This window comes from Pyrgilauda ruficollis, unplaced genomic scaffold, assembly GCF_017590135.1.
Source record: "Pyrgilauda ruficollis isolate IOZ18807 unplaced genomic scaffold, ASM1759013v1 scaffold32, whole genome shotgun sequence".
NCBI classification, from domain to species: Eukaryota; Metazoa; Chordata; class Aves; order Passeriformes; family Passeridae; genus Pyrgilauda; species Pyrgilauda ruficollis.
This window is the reverse complement of record NW_024524600.1, coordinates 531,520-551,621: the sequence shown is the minus strand read 5'-3', so window position 1 is coordinate 551,621 and position 20,102 is coordinate 531,520. Positions and strand designations below refer to the sequence as shown.

Genomic DNA, 20,102 nt, shown 5'->3' with positions numbered 1-20,102 from the left:
TCACTGTGCAAAATCATATTCAGACCAAATTCTCATGAATAATTGGATTATTTTGGATACCCTCTGTTTAATGTCTAAACCAACAGATGACCAGAGCTTAGAAACTGTTTACTAAGTAGTAAAGTGAGACGTGAGCCATGCATAAAATCAGTGTCACCCCTATGAGCAAAATGGACCTTTGCAAAACCCTGCAGTAAGATGCAGCTGTGTCAATTTAGATCTCAGTAACTTCAAGAACTGAACTGAAACACAGTAGAATATAAACTGACTTCCACTCCAGAGAAACCACTGCAATAAAATGTGCCAAAACAAATAATGTGCAGCAGAAATGCCATAGATAATAATTGCTTTTGAGAGTAGTTTTCAAGATTGCTGCATTAGGATGAATTTTCCTGACAACACATTGCTAGCAGATGCATCCCACTGTGCTCTAAATGAGACCATAGGTTGGCTGCTTGCCAAGCTTGTGCTGGCTATGATGCTGCAAGGGGCTCTGACCTCCCTGGCAGACCCTGAGTACATCTCTGTCACTTCAGTTTGACCAGCCAACCCATCTAGGTTTCTCTGCTGCTGGTCTGATGAACAGATTTCCCTGGAGTCCTTCAGAGCTACATAGCAGAACACTCAGGAAAGATGCCCCCTTTTTATTTTCTAGAAAAATAAAATACAAATAATAGTATAATAATAAATGAAATTTTACTAATCTCTCGAGAACTAATTTATGCCATTCTCTTCCTGATCTGATGATGGGTTTTGTTTAAATCTCCATGTGACAGTCCTGTATGTTGTTTACTTATTCCAGCTCCCCAAGAGCAGTACCTTCTAGAGAATGAGAAAAAACTGCAACTTCAATGCATGGCACAGACATTTTACATAGCAAGCAGGACAGCACACATCAGAGGATTTACTGTGATATCATCTTGCAATCAGCACAGGATTGTTCTCCATAGGCCATTCTTGACAGCAGCATGTACTTCATGAGCAGTTACGTGCCAGTTTTTAAAACCAAGGAAAAAATGTATACTGGGACTGTTTTTCAGCCTGTTTGCTAAGTTTTTTGCATTCTGTCCCATGCTGGTTTTACAGATCTTAGAATAAAAATGTAAATGAACAACCTGGATACTCTGACAAAAGAAAAATCTAGGCATAGAGCATCATCTACATTCAAGTCACCAAATACTACAACAGAAACTGTGTTTACAAATCAGTTCTTTTTTATTTTAAATCTTTCTGCGGGGAGTTACATTACTGAACATATATATATTATATATATATATATATAAAGTATATAGATTGTTTATTTGTAAATAGAAAAATTCTATGGAGAAGAATGTCAAGTTTTCACACTTTAAAAAAATCATCAACATAAAGCCATGTTTAATGCTTGTATAATGTGATGTAATAAACTTTAAAAATAAATTATGCATATGAAATATTTACTGCTTGTCATTCATGAGTTTCTCTCTGTTTACCTTATTTGTTCAACAAGCAAACTGACCAGTCAGATAGAAGTAAAATTTAAATGCAGACCAAAAAGAGACAAAATCTGTCACTATTTTCTCTCTGTGGTTCTTTTGTGTATTCACATAGTCAAATATTGTTACTGTTGTGGTTTTACAGTTGGGGTTTTTTAAAGTTTTTACTTAAACAGGTTCCTAATTTTTTTGTCTCGTGACCCTGCCAGATGCTGCATGTAATTTGGACACTGTGGAGTGCTCCCACTCCTGTTAAATGAGTCAGTTTTGAGCATCCCACATTTCTTTATCAGGTGAGCTTTTAGCTGGGAGAGATGAAGGATCAGGGTGCAGGAGTATGGTGGAGACTCCATGAATTATCTTGCTTTTACACAGACAAGGAAGGCCCTGGCTTAGAGTTCAGCTAGCAGAGGACAGTATATTTTCCCAGAGAAAATATTATTGAAAATCAATTAATTGTTTTAATTAATGATGCCAATTAAGAAGAATATAGGAAAAAAATACAGCCAAAAGAGTCACTTTATAGCTCTGGAGCAGTCATGGGAGGTTAGATAGCAAGAAATGGGGTAGCTGCTTAGGTCACCTGTGAAGCGTAAGGGTGTTTGTCTCTAAACAGCTTACAGCAAGATATACTTCCCAGGGAAAAGTCATCTTGATGTTATGATTGTGGACCAATAAATATCACGTGGCCCAAACTTTCACTTCATACCAAAATTCGAGTTAAATGCTCAGTGCTTAAATAGTGACTTCAGCAATAAAGGGGAGGTAAGATGGTAATTTACACATTTCCTCTGTTTTAAACAACTAAGTGAATTCAAAACACGGAGAAGAAAACTACATTTTTTTAAAGTCTGACAGCCAGGAATATTAGTCTTCATGAACAAAACAGGTAGAAGTCACAGATCATCTAAGGCAGCATCAACTACAGCACAGTAACTTCAGCACAGAGTGATGCAGAAAGAACATGCTGATGCTGTTTCACACAGCAGTCCTGTCACCCTCTGGAGAAGCACATTCAGGTGGGAATGCAGCATTTGGATTGGGAGGGCTGTAGCCATACTGGCAGGCACACAGATAAGTGCTTGCTTCAGGGTTCTGTTCTCTGTTACAGCTTACTCACAAGCACAGGTACACAGAGGCACACCAGTCCACTCCAGCACTCTGCAGCAGCGTGAGGTTACCCTCTTTCGGATCTGTGGGCTGAGAGTACCCAGTAAGTATTAACTGTTATATTTCAAGGCTGAAGAAGTATTACATAGCACAGAATGCAGTATCTGTTTCTGGGTCACAAAGACAAGGCACAAGGGTGAATGAGCTGCACTTAATCTTCTGAGACTTGAGAAGCATAACCAGCTGCTTCAGTCAATGGGCTAATTGTCTCAGAGTAACTTGAATAGTCCCAAAATATCTCTGTTTTGGGACTGTCCTGAATCCTAGAAGACTTTATTCAGGATGCTGTTGTTTGTCTCAGATCTCAGATAAAGGGACACAATATAACTCATGGGATCTAACCCACTTGATCACAGCCCTTCCACACAGTAGCTTTAGGCACTGACCTGAACCAGAGCTACAGCAGAGGAGTGAGAAAAGGGGCTGGCTCTAAACTCTGCACTGGATACTGCAAAAAAATGCTTCAGGAGGCATGGGGGAAATCTGCCTCCATCACCACATAGTTTTGCGCTGGGTTAGCCAATGGAGTCATGGCCTTGGTGGCACCCACAGAGTGTCTGGCTGGCCTCTTCTGGTCTCGTCCTTGGAGCCCATTTTTTCACCTTTGTTTTCTGATCCTAACAGTTCATCTTATGCAGCAGATCATCAAGTGCCTTCTGCCATAAGGGCACAGGAAAAAATTGATTTAGATGCTACAGGGCCCCAGTCAAGTTCACTAAGCTAGCACTGTGTCATTTTCCAAGTTACAGCAGCTCAGGACTTGGCACAAATGCAGTATACTTTTTAGAAAGCATTTAAGGCATGCAGTCAGTTTTTCACTTGATTCCCAAGCATGACTGCCTTCTAAGCATCACAGCTCAGCTTTCCTGCAATGGTTTTAATTTTCCAGCTTAATTTTGCTGTTGTAGAAGAATTTTAAACACTCCCGTATAGACACAGTAAAAGTCTGATTCACAAAAAAAACACAGTGGATCAGTCTGTTCCCCACTGTCCCGAAAAGCAAGCAGAAGAAGAAAGCGATGGGGGTTTTCACCCTCCCAAAACACCAGCACAGGGCATGGTCTCATGTGGATGGGCTGTTAACCTTCTCTTTGCAGCCCCACCAGAGGATAGGCCATTCCATACGCCCTGCAGCCCTGGAGAAGCCTCCACCATATGACATTGTCTGTGATCCCTTCTCCATCCCAGAGAATTGTGCAGGGGCTCTGCACACCTGCCAAAACACAGTATGCACTTGCCTGATTTGAACCAACTTTGAACACGAATTCCCAGAGTGAAAACAAGGACTGCAAGAACACAAAGGACTAAGAAAGTTTCAGCTCATAGCTCTTGAGAGAACTGCTGTGGCAAATGCAGATGCAGCCTTCACTTTTGTCCAGTAGAGCCGAAAGGGAATCTTCTTTATTAACATCTCTGCTGCACTGTGCCCAGCCCAGTGCAAGAACAATCCTAGGCCAGCAAGATGGGCATGCAGCAGAAGGCTGCTGTGGTTCTGGTCTATGGCACTGAATACAAAGTGTAAATAGATTATTTCCTTCATGAGGACCAGCTCTGCAAGGGCAAGACAGAGGAGAACAGGGAGATAGGGCATGAAGGGAAAGACAGTACTGACTCTTGCCTCTACCACCACCAAAGTCATTCTTGCAGCTCCCAGCAGTGAGCACAGAGGAGAAGGTGCAAGTAGCCATGAAACAAGTGGGTTAAAAAAAACATAGATGACAAAACCAGCAAAATAAATATGCTATCAGAATCAGTTCTACAGAAGAATCAGATAGCACTAAATATACCTCCTAAACATAAAAAAAGACCCACTGTTTCTTGCAATCTGATAAGGTCCCACGCCTTAATCTCTTCATACTTTCATTGCCTTAAAAGAAAAAAAAAAACCAAAAAAAAAAACAAGCCAGGAAAACAGCCATGCCTGGGCGAACAGTACTCTTTCCAAATAAAAAATTCACTCTGAGGGTGAAATGAGATTAAAAACAGATATTTTCCAGGAGGATCAAAAAATATCAGGCAAATATTTCACATAGAAACATTGCTTTAGGCTCTGTCACCAAGAGCCAGAGAGAGTGAGGAAGTGCAAGAAAAACCTGATTCCTTTCTTGACTAATGTCAAGGTCACGCAAAGGCGACAGTGCCACAAAGCTCAGCAGATGCCTGCCCATGACCCCAGCAGAGCTGGTAAGTGACCCAGAACAGGAACATCAACAGTGCTTGACATGAACAGAACCGTCCTCATGGGCTGACATGGCTTCGTGTCATATGTGAAGACCATTGACTTTGTTCTTGTCACTTGCAACATCCATTTCAATGTGGCTAAAGGCAGGGTTGTCAGTTCCTTCGTCTGCCATGGTAAATGGTTTCCAGTTCAACACTTCCACTTTCTCCGGCTAAAAAGCAAAAGACAAAAGCCATGCTGTGAAACAGAAGAAACAGTCTTCCTCTCTTTGACCTTTCTTTGGCCAGCAGAGTCAGGCCTGACATACAAGGAAACATGTTGGCTGCTGACAGAGCACAAATACTTACTCATTGCAGTAGATGGTATTTTTCTAGGGGCATGGAAAGTTTTGGATTGCATAAGGTACTAATCGTGTAAAATATTCTTGTAACACAAAATGTTCTTGTCCTGCAAATTGGTTTGGGTGTGCAAAGTCCTAATTGCTGTTTTCATGTCTACTGATATTTCACCACCAGGTCTTTGAGCTATTGACTCCCAACCTTTCATCCTTGCCCCATCTGTGACAGGAAGAGCAGATTAGCATGCACCATTGCTTTGATGTCACATTTCTCTTAAATAGAATGAGATACTGAGCTCTTCATGTGCAGAAAGTTGCTTAGTTAGCCCTGATTTTTTATCTCATCAACTTTCTGCAGTATTTGTGGTACCAACCACTTGTTATTCCACTCTTAGCCACATAAGAGACAGTATGGCTGTGGGCATAAGTTTCCATATGGGTGGTGGATTGTTTTGTTCTTTTTCAAAATACTTCAGGGATTAAATTCCCAGATAGTAGAAGCAGATGTTGACCCATTAAAGACAGTGAATGACAGTAACTGGATAGCTGATGTCCAGTACTGACATTGGCAAATGGCATTACAATAGTATGGTAAAATATTCCTTTCTTTCACTGGTGATCTTATCCAGAAGCTGAAATACAGAGGATCATTCTAGAAGTTGTAAGAATTGAGGAAAAACATTTTGCAAGCTGAACCATCTTAAAGATATGAACTACAGAACAAAGCTGAGTTTGAATGTTCAGCTGACGATATTGATTATGATCCGTAGTTTATTTTTAAAAAATAATTTCCCCATATTCTACCTCCCAATGGATAATATTTCCCCTTTTCTTTTTCTTAGGATGAGAGCTAGGAAACAGATACACTGACTATAAATGTTTTCTCCCAAACAGTAGCCGAAGTCACAAAAAAATTCTGCCCTTGGAAACACATGTTCACAAAAAAGGAAGCTTTGCTGAGTCCAAGCTGCCTTGGGGCAGCTTCCCAGAGACCAGTTAGAGAGTATTTTAGCAGAAACATGGAGAAAACTGTCCCTTTCCTCAGTTGCTTCTCTGTTGTTGACTGAAGCTAAACTGTGGCAAAACTGCTTCGTTGCCTGTGGCAGCTGTCTTACTCCCACCTGCCTTTTGCTCTCCTACTGCCTTAAAGCAGATAGTCCTATCAGGCAGCATCAGGTGCTATTCATCCTGATTGGAAAAATGTAAGCCAGGAAATTTGTTTGCCTTTGTCCTCACATGGAAAGACTGATTTAAATCAGAGATGCACAATTACACTTACTTGCTCAGTTTCAGACCATGAGAAGTTGGACAGGAAATCTTCCTTGGTCAGCAGGAATTTACGATCAGTGTTCTGCTTTAGTCCTCCTACAAAATAGACAAGCTTTATTCAGCCAGCTTTACACATGCAAACCATGTGTCAGACCCCAGCTATGGGCACCAGGCCAGGCAAGCAGGACAGAGTCATGCAACAAAAGCCATCAAGCAATCACAGACCTTAGGGATCATTTCTTTACAAAAACGTATACCCTACTCCTCTCAATATATAAAATGATCCCTCAAAGTCTATTTGAATTGCCTTAGCTATTTCCCAGTTTCTTAGATTCTCCTCGGATTTCCTATTTTGGAAAAAAAAAATTGAATCTGGCAATCACCAGAAAAGAATAAATCACATCTGGGGCTACTGTGCCAGTCCAGGAGCTGTGGCACCAAGTGCTACCCTGAACCCCAAGGTCCAGTTCCCAGCTCCCTGTCAGCAAGACTCCCGTCCCCAAACTCACCAGCAATTTTTATAGTGAATTATTTAAGGGCATCCCCAAGATGGGGGGATGAGGGTTAATGGAATGTCTGGGCACTTTTAAGGAATGGAAGATTAACTATTTCTTGGGTGGGGAACAAAAGAGATGTGGGTGCTGGGAATTAGCTCTGCTTGCTACCTGAGGCTTAAATGGAATCTTGTTCCATGAGAAGCAGGGTGATATTGTGACTGAGTTAATTCTTTTGTGCTTCTGTTCTTGGGCTGAGTATTTTTCATCTGGTTTTAGTAAGTTGTCTGGTTTTCATGCTTTGTTTCATGACCAATAACCTGATCCCTACCTGGGAGAAAGCAAAATTTGGGTTCAAACACCACTATAGCAATGGGAAGTGCAGGTGCTTGAAAGAAAGTGTGGAGCAAATCTTCTAAAAACTGAGAAGAAAAAGAAAATTAGATAACTGTAGCTTGTGCTTATTAGTTGCAAGGCATAGAGAAGTTAATGGAAGTGAATTTGTCTATTGAGTTTGGAGTTTCATAGTCCTGGAGCCGTTGTGGATCAGTGTAAAAATTTGAAATCTAACAGCCTCAAAGGTGAGGGCTGTTATATGAATCTGGCTGGGGATACTGGGAAAAGCTGTGAGAACAGCTGCTTTTTTGCTGTTTTTGCCATGCATGAGGTGAATGACAAGTGTAGCTTGCATCTGACCTGGATGCAAAAGTAGTGAGACCATGGGCTGGAACCGAACTCCCCATTCTTACCCATGGCAAGCTGCTTTTTCCCTCTGCACAAAAGTACTGGAAAACTGAGAAAGAAGCTAAAATAGCCATGCAGAGGATCTGCAGCTCTTAGGCATGTTCTTGAGGAATGTGGTGAAAAGCATGCACTCTATGGATGCAGACAACAGCCCTTGAGTGCTCTGAACTCACTCAAAGTAAAACTGCTTTTTTTCCTGTAGAAGCATGAGTGTATTTCCTTGCTCGGAGTTGTTGCCATGTTCAGGGACAAATCTTAAACCTCCAGCCCCTGCAGGCATCTAATAAAACAGGAAAGACAGGTGTCTTTTTTTCCCTTCTTTTTATGCGCCTTAGGTTTAAAAATATGCTGAAACTTCTTTCTCCTTAGAGATTTGTAGTAACTTTTGCTGTGAGCAAAGACCAGGAGTGGGATGCAGAAGCACTGAGAGAAGGAAATTTGATTTAGGATGGTAACATATACACAGTCTTTGCAATAGGTTACTGGCACTTCCTGTGGCTCTCAGGACATCTTAGTTTGAAAGAGATCTGAGACACATTCAATCACAGCTCTGAAACTCGTACCTGTTAGGAGGCTGATAATTATTCCCACAACTACTGTAACAAGTGTCCCAAGTGTGCTGAAGTAGAGATAAGACAAGGAATACCAGTTATCTGCCAGGGCAGGCCTGAAATAAAGCAGAAAAAGTGTTAATCTCTCCTTTTCTGTTCCAAACAACTTCAAAGTGTTTGTTTCCCCACAGTGTATAAATACAGAGATACTTTGGAATCAAGCAACCTGGTAATCTTGAGCTACCTCCATACAATCATATGTGCACTGAAAATTTGTTCCAAAATTTGCAGAACAAGTTCCTTTGTATGAGACAAGGCTAGCCAGCAGAGTGAGGCAATGCATGAGACAGAGCAGGTAAAACAGGACAGTCCTGTCTCTGCTATGAATCTAGTGCAGAGCTGAACACTCTCGTTATCCGGATGAAGGGATTCGTTTCTTTAGCAAGGGTGATGTTATTTAAAGGAAGAGGCACAAAAAAAAAAAAAAAAAAAAAAAAAAAAAAAAAGCCCAAAGGAAATCAACCCCATGCAGCTCTAAACAGCCAGAAACAGCAGAGCAACTGTCTTTACACCATTCTGCTCTCCCTGACGATGTGCTCTGTTGCAACAGGTGCTTCCCAGCAGCCAGGAGCAATGCTGGAGGGCTCATGCGAGAGGTGTGGTACATGAAACCAGATGTCAGGCACCCAGTGTGCCAGGATATCTCTTGACTGTACAATGCTCTAAGGTGTAAGGAAAGCCTAGAAATGTGTTTTTTCAGCTTCTTTCTGTTCCTGCTGTTCTCTATATTGCCATTCATGTTAAACTTAACTGTGATCATCCAGAGTAAGGCATTTGGCAGTTGCAAAGCAGAGGAAATCCCGTATATTGTGCCCATTCTGAATGTTCTGATTAGAACTACTCTGCACAGACAAGTTGCTGTAGGTAGAGCTGCTAACTGGCATTTTGCCCTTTAACTGCCAATTACTCTAATTCATGTGACAGATTGTGGAAGCTAATCCAATAACAATAAGTGATATCTTTGTTTAAAACTGTGGCCCACAGTAAGGCATATCCAAGCCTTTGAACTCAAATATTGAACTCAAGCTTTTCAGATCAATAGAAATGTTTACTTTGACTTCTGTTGTGGGATAACTTGGACAAACTACTTCAGTCTGAGAGGAAAAAAAAAAATCAGAGAAAACTGCTGCATCTCAAACAGTGTGGTAGATAAACCAGAGAAGGATCATTATAGTAACCCAAATACTGTGCATATGTTTGTGTTTCTTTAAAAAAAATGCATGCTTAACATCAAGTGTTACTGCACTTGATGAACTCACATACCTTTCTGCACCTGGTGTGCTGAAAACCGTTGTTAATGGAATTTCTGTTGATGTTAAATTTCCTGAGGATATATTACAGCCCGCAATTGAGAGACTGAGTGGCTTGGTTCTTTCTGGAAGTGGAGGATAAATCTGAGATCCAATTCCAACCCAAAGTGAAATAATGAAGCCACTGACAAGACCCACAAATGCCCCCTGCAAAACAAAAGTGAAACTTGCATTTAAATGAAAAGCAAAAGATATTTGAAAGAAACAACAATTAGATGAATAAGAAATAGTCAAGATAATCTAAACAGTAGTCTCCATAGCAGAAATAAAATATACAGTTGGGAAGTGCTGGGGAGTTTACTTCATTCTCTTTTGGGGAAATACAATGTTTTCCTCACAGCTCCTAAGCACACCTCTTTTTATTTGGCCACTAGGTCTTTACAATCAAAGGATAAGTTTGGTCTTCATGGTATATGGGGAAAGCCTGCTTTATTTGAGGCCCTCCTTGAACAAATACAGAAGTAATTTTTCAATTTTCTCTTGTGACCTGTTTTAGCAAAAAAGTCTCTCCTAGATCAGAGGTAGGTGGGGTTGTGGCTGAGAGTTAGTAATTTTTTTATTATTTACTTTAGTATATATACAAAACTTTCAATTGCAAAGACGTAAAGAACAGTGATTAGTAAACCTGTAAATAGTAATAGTAAAATATCATACTAATATTAATATATTAGTATATTACTGTATCATTATAGTACCATTACTATAATAAATTAGTAAACCTGTAAATAGTATCAGTACAATTACTAATACTGAATAGTAGTCCTGCCAGACTAAACCATAGACCATATCAACAGAGATTGTCAAATCCTTTTTTTGTTGGAAAAGGTTTTTCATCTGGAAATGATAATTTTACAATATGGAAGCACTCTGAGAATACTCCAGTTTGGCCTGCAAGTGCCTAGACCCCATTTTCCTGGCCTGACCCCCTTTTGCTCAGACAGGCCAGCATTCTCTGAGCCTACTGGTTGTTCAGCTATATCTCAAGATGCATTGTTCCTGCTTCTAAAACTGGTTTTAAGAAATCCTTGTCAAAGCTTATTTTTATTCAGATTATTTTCCCCCATACAGATGTGTAAATCTCTTAATGGAATGGAAATTCAAGTTCCTGTACGGGTCTTTTTGTCATTTCCTTGGGATAAGGAAGAAAGGGAGCAATGGGAGATGTCCTCATGGAATATACCAAAGACATTTCCCTTGCTGCCCAACATCAAATTGGAAGAGGGGGAAGGAGAAGCCCAAAATTATCAATAATTTTTGGATGAACAGGTCTTTAAATTTCTACTTACAATTCCATTTGCAAAGGAGCAGAGGATTCCCAAGGCAAACAGTCCTAAAAGGGGGCCACCAACCATGCCAAAAATGCTGAGCGCTGCCTGAGGAAGGAAGGAAGAAAGTCTGCTATCAGGTGCTGTACAAGGAAGGTAAAGCTTCCAAAGCGACAAGAAGAGAAGATGTTCAGAAAAAAATTATGAGACTTTAATTTCAAGTGGTGTGTACTCAGTTGCCAGGATTTGACATATGGATGCTTAAAACACAAGCTGAGCCATGGATGCTTAAAGACACAAGCCATTGGTGGTTTCAGTACCCAAGAAAGAATAAAAACTAATCTCATTATTATGTGCATCAATTATTTTCTTACATAATTTATTCTGGGTCATTCAACATGGGCATGAAAAAGCTGTCTGGCACCTACCTGTAACAAGGCTCCCAGAAGAGATGCCACTGCAGCCATAGCAATGCAGACTCCACCATAAAACAGGCCTGTGTGCAAAAGGCAGAACAATGTATAAATCTGCCAAAGGTTGAAAATTACTACTGGAAAAGTTTCCGTCTAACCCAGCATGGCTCCAACATCCAAACTCCCAAATAAAAGTGCTAACATCTGGAGTTTTTCTAAGAGAGCCTGAATTGGCCAAAAGGTCAGGTTTCTGTTTACATTAAGAAGAGATCATGCAAACTTGACAAAATCCTCTTTCTGTGAATTACTAAAGATTCGTTAATAAATGTCAGCCATATGGATTAGTCATAGTGGCAATAACCCACTTATTGTTCACATTTCTCAGCTAATCTCCTGTGTCATTGTCCTTATTTTGAGGGAATGATTTCCACTTCTCAGCGTGAAGTCTAGGAAGCAAAAGAGTAAATGCTGGCAGATCACTGGGAGCTGGCACGGTGACAGAGAACATCCCAGGTCACCAGGACACAGTGTCTCTTTCCAGGAGCTGTAACACTGGCTTACTTGTTTTTCCCACCTCTGCCCGTGATGAGTTTCACTGCTCCAGCAAGAGGTTAATCTCACTATTCATGTGTCAGGCAGCTCATGATACCACAAACAACAATTTTGGCATAAGCATTGTTTGCAATGTTTAAAAAACTTCTCTCAGGTGACAATATTTAATTCTTGTTACCCTCCCACCAGTCTGCCCGGCTCCCTGGTATTGGATTCAACATGACACCACGTTGGGACAGAGGTGCTTTCATTCTTACTGCAAACACTTTCTTGGGCTACACCTGCAGCTGGTCACAGATAATACAAGTAGCAGACATGACAATTGCACTTCACAGATTGAAACCATCTGCTCACTCTAGTTCTGATTCTCTTTGAGATACATTAAGCAGAGGAGCTAAACAGAGTGACAGCCTGAAAGTATATCAGAGAAGATGTGAAATTTCTTGTTCTCTGGAACATTTTTGGGACACAGGTCTACTGCTTGCATATCAATTAAAAAATATTGTCACAAAACAGCTTCCTTTGCTTCTCATTTTTGACAGATGAAAGAAAAATAGCAGGTGTTTAAGTCAGAGATATTTGGCTTTGTAGAATTGTGAATCAGTACTGAACACAGATGCAGTGCATCTTTCCTTATTAAAGACCAAACAAGATGGTTTCCTTTTTTCCTTAAACTCACTTGTCCCCCATTTGTGTAAAACCTACACAGCTGATCTTGTCTCCCCCAAATGCTGCACCAACAGAGTCCCACTGGTGTGAATTACTATACTCCTGACATACACCACCATAAGCAAGGTCTGAATCAAACCTTCACTTTGTAAAGCTAAAGCAAAAAAGATGTTTTCCAGACATACTCATCCCCATGGAAATCCATGACAGCTTCTTTTCAGAGAGAGATTTGAAGTAGGGCTTAATGAGGTCTTCAACAGTCACAGCAGCCAGAGCATTGATGCTGGAGGACACCGTACTACAGAAGACAAGATTTATGCAATATTTTTAAATCTTAAAAACTGAAATCATAGATAACAGAGCATAACAGAACATAATCTGGCACAGAGAAACTGCCACTGTTTAGAACAGTGCCACAAAACTAATGTAACTGCTGCACAGGTTTAAATAACTCATTATTCCAGAGAATGCAGCTAACAGCTTAGAATAATTGTTTAAAGTAATTATCCTTGGGGAAGTCAAGGCACATACTGATGAAAAGTTGGGCTGGGCCTGGAGAACTGAATAGAAATATCTGTTACTTATAGCTAGATTGTAAACTCTACTGGTATACATGATACCTTCACAAATTATCTACAGTATATATCTGGGTAGGTAAAATTCCCACATCACTGTTTACTTTTAATGCACTCTCAGAGGAGAATTTAGATAATCTAATTACGTTCACCTAAAAATTAGGCATCTAGTCCAGATCAAACTATTGTAGGTTCCCTGTGGGATCAGAGAAACCAGCACTCCTAGGGCACAAACCAGGTGATCCTTTGTCTGTGTGTACCTTGCTCCTGCAAGCCACCAGCTTTTCTTCAGCATGTGAAAAATTTTTGCTCTTCCCTCTATTTTGGCTCTTCCCTCTATTTATGTAACTACAAGTATTCAGAATAAAAAAAAATTATTCTGGTGTCGCATTTATAAGTTTCTTCATTTCTATCTGCTTGCTATTGTTCAGAGCCTTCACTGAGAGAGACAGTGTTTCTTAAAGATATTCCTTGGGAAAGCTGAACAAAACACTCCCCAGTATGGGATAGAAGGGTATCAATCTGTCTCCTACAGATTCTACAAATATATAGTGATTGTTGTCTCATGGGATTCAGTCAAGACAATTGGAAGCGTGGGAACTCTAGAAAAGAAGTCTCTAAAGATCAGGGATAAGGAAAGGCAGATGGCTTTGAAGTTATGCAGGTTTGAAATTGGAAAATTAAAGATGAGCAATAGGAAATTTCCCCAACTGTAGCTATTTGGTGTAACCACCATAATACTCAAAAATTCTTATAGCAGAGGGGCTTTAAAAGCACAGAGGAGGATTTGTTAATGTTTTACATGACATGTGGCTGTTTCCTCATGTTGTTAATAGGGAATTCGAAACAGCTTTGAGTCTGTGACCCAAATATTGGAAACTATGGATTTTTAAGATGCATCACCAAAGAAGTCATAGTGATTTTTTTTTTAATACTAGAAATTAGCTAGACAAAGAAATAAGTACAAAAGTTTTAGTATAAATACAACTTTAGATCCAACAAAAAAAGGAAAAAAAAAAAGGTAGTAGTTTCCAGATTATTAAATTACCTTAATGTCCCACTGTAGGCACTAGCCACAAAAAGTCCTGGCACTCCTGGGAAATCACGCATGATATCCAGCACTAGGTATGGCATTAGCTGAAAAATTCGGATTAAGTATTACCATCTTGCCCTAATTTTTCATCTTATCACTGTATTGTTTTTTTACAGCCTTCTCACTGGCATTCTGTCCAGCAGTTCTAATTGTTAATGTCTATCTTGCTCTATTTACTGATTTTTTACAGAGAAAACCAACCCTAAAATGTCCACTAGAGCCACAGAGTCTGTTGAGACCACCTGTCTGGGGTGCCATGTCCTTAGGACCTTGTTTTCCAGTGACAATTGTAGAGAAAGCTAGGGCTGGGCAGCAGGTGGTCTGTACTGTACATCACTCCCTTGGGGGGCTGGGTGCCACAGATGCTTTTTCTGCTGTTGACTCCACAAAAAGGGGTTCATATACAGTCCAATAAATTCAGACTGGTACCTGAGATCAATTTCCACATAGGAAACTGTGTGCCATTTTTTGCCATTTTTTGGCACTTGCAAGATTTGAATGCTGGAAAGAGAAAGGAATTTTAAGATTTTCTTCCTGTGAACCTTTTTTTTTTTTTTTTTCCACAGATGAGTTGATATTTTTAGTGTCTTGCTTCCAGCTTCTACCAAATAAGTTTGACAGGAAAAACTTAATTTCCTTCAAGTTTCCATCTTGGCTCTTATTTTATTCTACTCTTAAAGACCAAGTGGTCCTGCCTCAGGTGCTCCATGGTCTGTGCTCTTCTCCTGCCTTTCCAGCTACTGTCTGATCCAGAGCCTGTGATTATCTTAGGCTTAAGCATACAAATAAAACTTATTTGATTTCCTCAGGCCCTGGCTCTGGCCAGTCCATGGGCTGCCAAGAACTCCTGTTCCTCAGGTAAACCTGCTGCTCAAGGTCATTTTAGGGAGATGTCATCATCAGTGGTGAGGTGGTTTCTCTGCAGCACAGTTGGATTGCCCATCTCTCCTTCAAAGGAGGGAAGGATTCACCATCACTAGCAAAGAGCTGCCAGTTGATAGCCTTCCTCCAGGTGTGTGCTTTGGGCACAAGTATGTTTTGAATCTGAAAAGGATTTTGCCTTCATCAGCCCAGAGGAATTTGGGTTGGATGACACAAAGCAGTGCACCAGGACCCACAGTCACTCACAAGGGCACTGCTGCTCTCTTCCCCTCACTTCTCTCCAAAGCAGTTTCATGCAATGCTGGCACTCCTGAATCCATTTTGAGTGAAAAACCCACACATTTGCAGAGGTGGGTGGACTGAGAGCTCTCCACATTGCAGCTCTCCCTGCTGCCCACCTTACCAAGTGCTGAGGGACTTGCAGCTTCAGGAACTGTAGTCTCAGCCTGACACAGGATTCCATCACATCACTGTTTCTAAGCCCCTGGCTCTTGAACTGCCTTTGTCTGGTTATTATGGCTGCAGAGGAAGGACACCCTTCCACCACCTTCCCCTGAGATGTGAGGCCGTACCTGGTCGAGGGCCGACACCTGGTTGGCCGTCCATGGGTCACAGTCTTTGTAGATGGAGTACAGGGCCAGTCCAGACAGTGTGGCACAGACCAGGATTGCCCAGAGTCCCACCAGGTTGATGTAGAGGGACCTGCACCAAGACACATGGAAACACCATGTTAGAGCTCAACATCCCACAAAAGACCCAGCCAGGGCCAAGCAAGGAAGCACTCATGCCTGCACCAAGGAGACCCCGTGGTGAGTGGCTGCCTGCTGGCAAGGGAGCCACCATATGACACTCAGCATTTCACCTGGAGAGAGATCACATTTCTAAATGTACAAATGACACTTCAGGTTTTGGTGTCACAGTCTGAGCACTTGGCCCCTGACAATGGAGATGATGGGAGCGAAAGAGCAATCCCACATTTCACCATGTGTACAAGTTGCACATTGCAAGCAGCAGGCCAGAGGATGCTCTTTCCCCCATGCCACACCCCTTGACAAACCCCAAGCAGATTTGTAAGGCGGGGTGCCCCAGATCCAAGTGTAGGGTACCTTATAGTCAGCACCAGCATTCCTTTGCCTCTGGAGCTGTAGTATCATGCTTACACAATGCTGGAGTTGTCCTTGTAAAGCTAAAAATCTCCCATTTCCTCCTGAGACAGTCTCTGTGGGAAGCAGCAGTGAGAAACTGGGGCCTGGGACCTGGTCTGGAGTTGCCTCTGGCTGCCACTTCTAGAGAGTAGGGATTCTCAACATGCCCAGGGCTTCCCCTTTAGTAACTAAACAACTTGGAGTCTGGTATCATCCAGAAATTCCATCACTCCACGCAAGCTTCAGCTTCAGATAATGGTGAGACCATGCACGTTTTCGTCAGGCAATAATTCTGCCTTTGTCACATAACAGGCAGCTTCTACTGGCAGTGAAAAACACATTGTTCTCCTTGCTCAGTGAGGGCTTTTGCTTTCCATCTTAGTCTCTGGTTTTCTCAAATGTTTCTAAGCTCTTGATGTCTCCTGGGCCACAAAACTCTTGGTATCTCCCGGGTCACAAAGTTCTTCTTGCCTAGAGTGGTCATTTCAAGTAAATATACCCATTGGGAGCAAGGCCTTGAAAAACAGCGTTCCTTTCCAGCAGTTGCCTCCTGGTTATCTGTGTATCACTGATAGTGATTTAACTTCCTGACAGATCACATACCCTGGACCTGTGCCAATTGGTAAGACCTCCTCTGGGAGGACATTTGGTTTCTGTGAAAATATGTCCATGCTTGCAATGCTTCAAGAGGCTTTTTAGTGCTTTTAGTTCCCAAGAAAGTAAGGGGAAACAGGCCTTGTATTTCTGTAGAGGACCAGCAGGATGAACAAAGAAGTAAATCTAACTTTATGAGCCTTGTTAGACATTGAAATGGACATTTTCAGAAAGGTATAATGTAGATTAACTAATTGAACTATCAGTTTTATACAATAGAAAAGTTATTGGCAAGCACAATGCAAACTCTTAGAAAAGATCTATATAAACAAATCTGATTTATGTATAGTAGAGGAAACTCTGCATTTTTGCCTTGCATTTGCAATTAGGAGGTGGTCTAAATACACAACCAACAGCTCTTTAAATGTCTCTCTAAACTAATTCAGTAAAAATGAAGCAGTCCTCTTCTCATAGATGCTTACATATTGATTGGATATCTTGTCTCCACTTAGCTGAAGCCATTCCTGCACTGGCATAATCCATCTTGATATACAACACCCAGGAACTGATTTAGCACAAAATTTAACCAATGAGTAAAATCAATCCAATTCTTTTGAACAGATGTAATAGAAGAATTAGCCTAGAGCCTGTAGTAAAGATTAGAAAGTCAAGAGAAACACACAGAAGCAAAATAGTTTGTCTCGGTTTTACGCAATTCTTGTTTATAAACTGCATCAGTGTTTGACAGAGAGCTTTTTTTTCCTTCTGATTTACATCCCAGCTCATGGTACACCCTATGACTAAGCACTGGGGAATAATAATTGTAGCACTGTTGGAGGGAGGTGTTTCCACTAATTCTACATGAGTAACATGGGGTGGAGTTTGCATGAAGTAGGCATTTTGACTGCAGAAAGCTTATTTTCAACTGTGTGTTTCAGTCTGGCTCTAAGAATTTTTAGGATTGAAATATGCCAGCTGATGACCTTGAAAGGAGAGCAAAATGTGTTAGTAGCCCATATTTTTCTGACAGTGTAGCTCTCCTGCTCTGAGTGCCTCTTATCATTCAGATACAAGCATTATGTTCAATTTCCCTAGTGGTTGTTCGAAGATGACAGAATGTGCTCCTACCTACTGGTGTTTTTGAATGGGTGAAATCCTTTCCCAAAGCCTGAGAAAATTCCTGTTCTTGGGAATTTTCTGTTAAAGACCTTCCCAAAACCTGCAAGTTGGGATCTGTGAAGGAATTCTTTTCTGAGCTCTGATGTGTCACTGCGCTGTCTCTTAAAAAGCCTTACAGTAAATGGCACGGGGGTAAAAAACCCTATTACTTTGACCTGATGACATTTTGCACTTCTGTGTACAGATTAAATGACAATAAGAGGTACGGGCCAACAACATGACCTGCCAAATGTGTTTAATTACACTTGAATATGAACTAGATAGTCACCACAGAATAGCAGTGTTTATAGTTGTGACAAGCTGCAACTATTATGCAAAATGATTTCTTCATGCAGAGCAAATATCTTACACAAGCAAGGTACAGGCATGATGCCACAGAATCCAACCACCCATGCCAGCAGGACAGGGCTCTACTGATTAAGGCTCTGCAATCATTAATGAGAGCCTAAATTCCATCCAACCCCCTACAGAACCAGATAGCTTCCAGCCCTGGCAAAAAGCCTCCGCAACAGCTCAGAAAAACTACCCTGAGGCTGCCATGGTGTCAGATTCCCTCTGGTCACACTCTGCTTCTGAGACACTCTGGAGGTGTCTCTGCTCTCCAAGAGTGTAGGGAGGGCCCAAGAGAGGGGCACAGCCCTAAGTGGAGCAGGTGCTGGGAAGAGCAGCCTGACTGGCACACAAATCTGGCACAATGTATGCAACTATTCTCCCAGACACAGTCATTCCAGGGATTTGTGGGATGTGTCTCCTGCCTCTGCAGTGCTGAGAACCTAGAACCCAGCCAAGGGCCACAGACTGCAGAGAAGTGACCTGGTATGCTGGAGATGTGTGAGGGAATGCTGGAGATGTACCTGATAACGAGCATCAGCTCATTCCTGTCTGCAGCACAAATGGCTGAAAAGCAGATTTTCTTTACTGATATAAACAAAATATTTCAGTTGTAAATGGTGCATGATTTTGTGGTATTTTGCTAGCTTATGAAGTGAAAGCCTTCATAAAGCTTCTTCTCTGTATGTCACTGTACCATAGAATGACCAAATGTACAGGGACTATAGTTATGATGTATGCTTCTATATTTCTTCTATAAATTATTTTCATGAGATCACTAGTAATTCTTAAATCCTGAGCTGTGAACTAATGGAATGGTTCTAAAGATAAAGATAAGATAATAGACCTAGTAAATATACTCCATTCTAGAGTATCAGAACATCAGAAATATTTACACTCAAGGAAAACATAACCCTCTGCCAGTTTCCACAGTTAATTCCTTAAAAAATATGTCATGATTATTATGAACACAAAATACAGGATTGCTCAGCAATTTTACCACTGAATAAGTAATTTCTGGATTTCCTCACACCTATATTCCTTGTTATGGGAAAACATTTTAGTCTTTACTTATGCAAAATCCCCACACAATGATTTAAGTTTCATAGAGCAGCAACTGAAGATACTGTCTTGATATGACTTCAGCATAAGTACTACAATATTTGGTCTTTAGGTTGCACATAAACTTCATGCAGCTATTTCTATATGAGAATACTGGTGCAGTGAAACATTCAGGCACAAAGTTCAGTGTTGCAGCAAACACATATAATTCATATACCAGTAATTACTGAGCCAAATTTCTTCTGCCTGGTCCACAAAACAGAAGACAAAAGTCATTAGCCTTTATAAATGCAATTTATACAGACAAAATACCCACTCATTCCTTAAAAAAAAATCTCTCTTATAAAGAACAGCCACTGATAAGTTCACAGAGTAACTGCAGACAGACTTACAATTTTGCGTGGAATCTACTTTTGCATGCGATGTATCTCTGGACTTGAGACTGGTTAACCCCGTATATACCAGTCCACGTGAAAGTCCCACCTATAACAATCGTCCAGAAGGTGTGCCTTTGCAAAGGATTGGGATCAAAGCTACAACGAAAGGAAAAAGAGAAAGCAAATTCAGAATATGAAAGTCTTCTTAATATGTAAAGACTGTAATGCTTAGAAGAAATAATTTCTCCATGCTTGTTCTAATACAAACTTTCTTAATTTGGCCAGATTTTGAACATTAAGTAACTCTATGTGAAGTCACAGAAAGCAAATTTTAAAACTCAGAGCTGACATCCTGAGCCAGTGAAACACTCTGA

At 40.9% G+C, this 20,102-nt stretch overlaps 1 protein-coding gene across 3 annotated transcripts in view; it reads right to left on the bottom strand.

Moving 5' to 3' along the window:
• Positions 1 to 1,192: 1,192 nt before the first annotated feature.
• Positions 1,193 to 20,102, bottom strand: part of SLC5A8 (solute carrier family 5 member 8) — a 29,579-nt gene continuing 10,669 nt past the window's right edge. The window contains exons 6-16 of one of the 3 annotated variants that reach the window (XR_005955704.1): positions 19,744 to 19,884; positions 15,614 to 15,743; positions 14,115 to 14,203; positions 12,677 to 12,789; positions 11,286 to 11,353; positions 10,879 to 10,965; positions 9,546 to 9,739; positions 8,235 to 8,338; positions 7,259 to 7,349; positions 6,444 to 6,529; positions 4,986 to 5,038 (exon numbers count right to left, since the gene is read on the bottom strand). Coding sequence is in view for 1 of the 3 variants with exons in the window: in XM_041474408.1 (XP_041330342.1) it covers positions 4,907 to 5,038; positions 6,444 to 6,529; positions 8,235 to 8,338; positions 9,546 to 9,739; positions 10,879 to 10,965; positions 11,286 to 11,353; positions 12,677 to 12,789; positions 14,115 to 14,203; positions 15,614 to 15,743; positions 19,744 to 19,884 (1,144 nt within the window). In the remaining 2 variants the exon portion in view is untranslated. Of the gene's footprint in view, positions 5,039 to 6,443; positions 6,530 to 7,258; positions 7,350 to 7,844; positions 7,952 to 8,234; positions 8,339 to 9,545; positions 9,740 to 10,878; positions 10,966 to 11,285; positions 11,354 to 12,676; positions 12,790 to 14,114; positions 14,204 to 15,613; positions 15,744 to 19,743; positions 19,885 to 20,102 lie in introns of all 3 variants that reach the window. The other 2 variants (XR_005955705.1, XM_041474408.1) reach the window with 2 other exon arrangements.